At 33.5% G+C, this 5328-nt stretch overlaps 1 protein-coding gene across 1 annotated transcript; it reads right to left on the bottom strand.

Moving 5' to 3' along the window:
• Positions 1 to 848: 848 nt before the first annotated feature.
• On the bottom strand, positions 849 to 5100 carry LOC127119452 (serine/threonine-protein phosphatase PP2A catalytic subunit). Its single transcript, XM_051049682.1, has 6 exons — positions 4405 to 5100; positions 2911 to 3025; positions 2119 to 2227; positions 1964 to 2041; positions 1381 to 1572; positions 849 to 1290 (listed from the first exon to the last, which is right to left on the bottom strand). The coding sequence occupies exons 1-6, from the start codon at positions 4655 to 4657 to the stop codon at positions 1117 to 1119; spliced, it is 921 nt and encodes a 306-aa protein (XP_050905639.1). The 5' UTR covers positions 4658 to 5100; the 3' UTR covers positions 849 to 1116.
• Positions 5101 to 5328: the final 228 nt, after the last annotated feature.

Below are 5328 nucleotides of genomic sequence, written 5' to 3'. Positions count from 1 at the left end.
TAAAACTAACAATACTTTTTCACAATGCAACCATTGCCAACTTCCGTTTTGGAGTCTAACATAATTATTTTTGTAGATTATTAGCAAGGCATTCTTTCATTGTTCAAACATTAACTATTTTATTAGTGCAACATATCACTATTCATTCCTTCTTTTTTTACTTTTTAGTAGATTATGAAATGTGTGAAACACATCCAAAAAAACTCCAACTACAACATTTGAATCATGAAGTTACATATCTATTTTTTTTCCTTTGTTACATTTCAAACATTTTCACTTTTGGTATTATATTTGAGATGTGACAATTTTAATTAAACTATAAATCTATCATATTTTCAGTCACATCTTTATCAAAATATCAAAGACAATACTACCTATGTCCTCACGGATTCTACTAGTGTCAAAATACAAAAGACTCCATTGTAGTACTTAACAATTCGAATAATTCGAATGTTTCTCCAAGTCACTTAAGAATGCTCATTCTTTATACCATATAATATAACAATTAGATTGCCACTAATTAGACTCGATACAATTGTGGTCTCAAATTATTTAGGAAAGTCACACCCTCATATATGATGAGGGTGTAATCACATTTGGTTCTATTTTTCTTATTTTAGTTTTCTTCGCGATTTTCTTCACGAATTCCTTAAAAAATATATAAAAAAGAAAGTGATACTGAATTTCATATGAAGACAACTATTTCTTTTAATAAAAAATTGTAATTCTCTATACCAGGGGTCGCAAGTTTCCAGTTCCACGAACCCTACCCATATCATAATATCACTCAACTAAATAAATTAAAACCTGCATGTCACCATGAACACGATGGTCACAACTCAAAAATCTGCTCTCTAACTTGAGATTTAATTAAAAACAAAAACAAAAAATTACAGCACAAGATATACCATGTTATTGCCGCTTCCTCCTATCAAAAATATACAATACCAATTGTGTCAATTCTATTGGTTTCTTGTTCAAATAAGACAGCGGCGGCAGCAGCAGACAAACTCCAAAAAGAAAGAATTATGTTGTTGATGATAACCCTCTTTTTCTTAAAGACAAATCTACAGTAACAGCATAAAGAAGTAACTACATACAGAGACATATATGAAGTTACAAAAAATAATCTGGTGTCTTTCGTGTAGTGTCAGGCTCAATTTGCCTCGGAGCTGGATCAAACTGCAGAAAATTCTGATCCATATTCTCCCCAATTTCCAGTATCGCAGCCATATTCCCACATCGGTAGCAGTAATTTGGAGCACTAAAAACAGTCACCACATTCTTCTCCTAAAAGAGTAATCAATACGGCAGTCAATACATAGAGTGTAATAGGAGTTATCTTATAAACAGGTATCCTTTGAATGTTAGGTCAGTCACCTGGCACCAATTGTATCCTTCCATCACAAGCTGATGAGCTCTAGATATCAGTGAGAGACCATTTGTATGATTGAAATGGGCAGCTATATCCTGTCCAAATGTATATCCAGCACCGCGTGGAGATATTCCCCAACCACAACGATCATCGGGATCAGACCACAAGAGATCACACATCGGTCCTTCATGCGGAACCTATATTGCACAAGCACGGTTTTTCACTTGTCAAGCAAGATATCCAGTTAACCTCTACAGCATGGTTTTCGACATACAGAAATGAAATTTTATTTGACCGAATGATGAGACATCCAAAGAACAAATACTTAATAGTTGATTCACAAAAAAGAAGGACAAATTCTCATACCATGCTTTAAGGGGGATATCTTTAACTCGAGCATGCTTTGCATAAAATGTTCTTAGTATCAAATAATTAGAATTTTAAGATCTTGCCAGTTAAAATATCCATTATATATTACTTCGCTTCGCATACCATGCTTTAGTTCAAGCATGCGTTGCATAAAAGGTTTTTAATAATTAAAATTGTAAGCTCTTGCCAGTTACAATATCCATTTAGTAACACACAAACCTCCTGTATGCGATCCAAGGCGCGGATATTATCCAGTGTATCCAAAGATGGTGAGAGACCTCCATGCAAACAGAAAATCTACAATGAAAATGGATGTTAGACACTGGTTTAAAGAAATCAGAGACACATTTTTTAACATGTTTTTAAACTCAAACCTGACTCTCAATGAGGGCGGTCAGAGGTAAATAATCAAACAAGTCAGTAAAGAATTTCCAGACATTGGCATTTCCATACTTTCTTAAGCATTCATCGTAGAAGCCATACCTGAAAGCAGGTGAAGGATATGATTGAAATGGTAAGAAAACAAATAAACAACTTTTAAAATTTAAAAAAAAAAAAAAAACCTTTCATATTTCTTATGTTCAAAGATTAACTTTTTATCTTTTCCAAATATATATCCTCCCAAACCAATAATAAATTGGCATTCACAAACATAAATCACATCATTCACATCTACACATAGGACACTCACTCATACACATAACAACCTAGATGTAATGTTTCACTTATGCACCCCATGCTACGATTGGAGTATAGTCACTAGTCACTACACACTTAACAACTCTTTCACTAAAGTGTAAAAATTGACTAAAACTAAATCCACAGCATCACTTAGAATAGTGAGAAAGATATAGAAAAATAAGAATGTCATACTATGATTACAATAATCAAGTTGTGGCTCCTAACCTAACCCCTGTTGAATATTGCAATGAGATAGATGACGCAAATGATGCACAAAGAATTCTATAACACCGACCCAATGAATAGAGAAATTGGAGATGTTCATCATTAACCTATTCGTAAACTTCATGCAGGTATTATCATGAAACTTCAGCTTTTTTTAGGTCCATTTTAATTGTTTTAGGTCCACTGAAACTTCAGCTTAAACATGATAATTTTTACAAACGCAGATATCATTGAATAATTCAAGAAGAAAGTGTTCTTACACTTGAGTAATTTGACGGCTCTCGTGATTTCCCCTGAGAATTGTAATTCTATCTCTATAACGTACTTTCAGTGCCACCAAAAGTGAAACAGTCTCCACTGAATAGTACCCACGATCTGCATAAATTTAGCCAGCATTATTACAAGATTGTAGTGGTTCTCACAGATGCAAAGATTCTAATCAGAACATAATTAAAAGGAGTATGTCAATAAAAGGATGGTTATGGCCAAAGTTGGCACATTATTACACTGAATCTTGTAACATTCACAGATGTTGAAGTTGTTAAATTTCATAACCTTCCCTCAAAACAACACATGATAATAACACTAATTTTTTATACCTCAATACAGACATAACAATCATTTATGTCTTTCTTATGCTATCAGCAAATTCTGTCAAAGCATAGACACAATGACAATTGGTATTAGGAAACTTAACTTCACTCTGACATTTATCCTATAAAATTCTCTAATAGAAGTTTCATGTTCATTGTCCATCAACAGTTCAATGAACAATATTTCCCTTCTGTTATCACTCATCACTCTTATTACTCACGAGCTTAAAATATTAAGAAAATCACAACTAATAAGGTTGTTCACATTTATTCAATTTTTTAGCTCACACTTATATCTCCACATTTCTTAATTGTGTTGCGCACCTTCAACGCCCTAACTCCCGAGGCGTGAGAGTAACCTCACTCCCATAACATGATTTGCATGTCCAATTCCAAAGCAAAAACTCTATCCTACATGCATAACAAGCATTCCAGCAGAAAAGAAGGAGGATGCCAAGAAAATAAAAAAGGCAGGTTTCACCTAACAATGCTCCTTTAAACAAATAGCACATAACTAAAACAAGGAGCTGAAAAAATGAGGCTAATATAGATTTCAACAGTTATAGCGATACTATAAATTATAATACAATATGAAGCCCAGACAAAGATGCAATCAAGATACGGTATTTTTCATGCAGTTAATAATACAATATGAAGCCCATACAAAAGATACGGGACGAAGACAAGTTTTACTTTCCCCAAATAAACTAGTGCAACACCCCTATAAAACTAACGGCGAAGACGAGTTTTACTTCCCCCAAAAGATAGCCTTGATATCAATCCTAACCAGCTGAAACCATATCAATAGTTACACAGCAAACATGACAATTTTAAACAATCACTCCAATTTGTCAAAAAAAATATAATCCTCTAAAACAAGTAGTTTCCATTTTTCAGAAAACATCATAAACAAAACGCTTTCCAAAAACGGAAATCAAAAAATAAATCAAAAATACCAATATTCTAACATCAAATCCAACATCTCGCAATCATCAAAAACCAATAAAATAAACTCAAATTACAACACACCACCAATAATTGATCTCAAGAACAAATCTTAACAAAACCAAAAATAAAACCGTATATACATCAAACTCACCTCATAAAATCATTAATTAAACAAAAAATAGAGAGAAAAGGATGTGAACAAGAGAAACTAACCTACATAATCTCCCATAAAGAGATAATTAGTATCAGGCGCGTTTCCTCCTATCCGAAAAAGCTCGATGAGATCATAAAACTGACCGTGAATATCACCACAAACCGTAACCGGACACTTCACCGGTTGAACGTTCCACTCTTCGACCAGAATCGCCCTCGCCTGATCGCAAAGCGCCTTCACATCTGCCTCCGGTAAAGGCTTGCACTCCATCAGATGCTCGATCTGCCGATCCAGATCCGCGTGAGACGGCATCGTTTTTGCTCAAAATTCTCAGATCTGGAAACAGCTCCTAGATCCTAGATCGATGCTTCCAACAGATCGAGGAGAATCAGAATCAACAGGTAGTTTTTAAGCCGACCGGAGAATAGTCGGCGACGGTGACCGGAGAATCGTCGGAGAAGATGATATTCCGATGCGAAACGATGCGTTTTAGAAATGGTTTCTTTATATTATTGGATATCTTCTCAATCATTTCATTTCGCTCTGCTTTGTGTGTTTTGTTATTTTATTTTTCTCTCTTTGAATCTCAGCTTCTGGTAAAAAAAATGAAAGAAAAAAAATAATCCTAATAATAAAGACAACAAGAAGAAAAATTCAAAACAAAAAATCAATTCTTTAATATCAAGATTTGGTTTTTTAAAATGTTTTTTTTTTTAATTTATTTGTGAATAGGAGAAAAGAAGAGGAAATTGCCGCGAAGGTGGGGGAGCCAGCCAGAACTAAAAAAAATGAAAGCAAAATGAAATTCAAAACGTGAACTATTAGGACACTTCTATATAAATTTACTCCTATTTAAAAGGTATACTTTTGTTATGATTTAAAAATTACTTATTACTATAGTATTAGTATTATCCAAAAGTATTAGAATGAAATAGTAAGAGTGTTTTAATATATAGAATAGTATTAGATTTTTTTTAAATAGT

Source organism: Lathyrus oleraceus, chromosome 2 (assembly GCF_024323335.1).
Source record: "Lathyrus oleraceus cultivar Zhongwan6 chromosome 2, CAAS_Psat_ZW6_1.0, whole genome shotgun sequence".
Taxonomy (NCBI): Eukaryota; Viridiplantae; Streptophyta; class Magnoliopsida; order Fabales; family Fabaceae; genus Lathyrus; species Lathyrus oleraceus.
The sequence above is the reverse complement of the archived record's forward strand: the minus strand, read 5'-3'. Positions and strand labels throughout refer to the sequence as shown.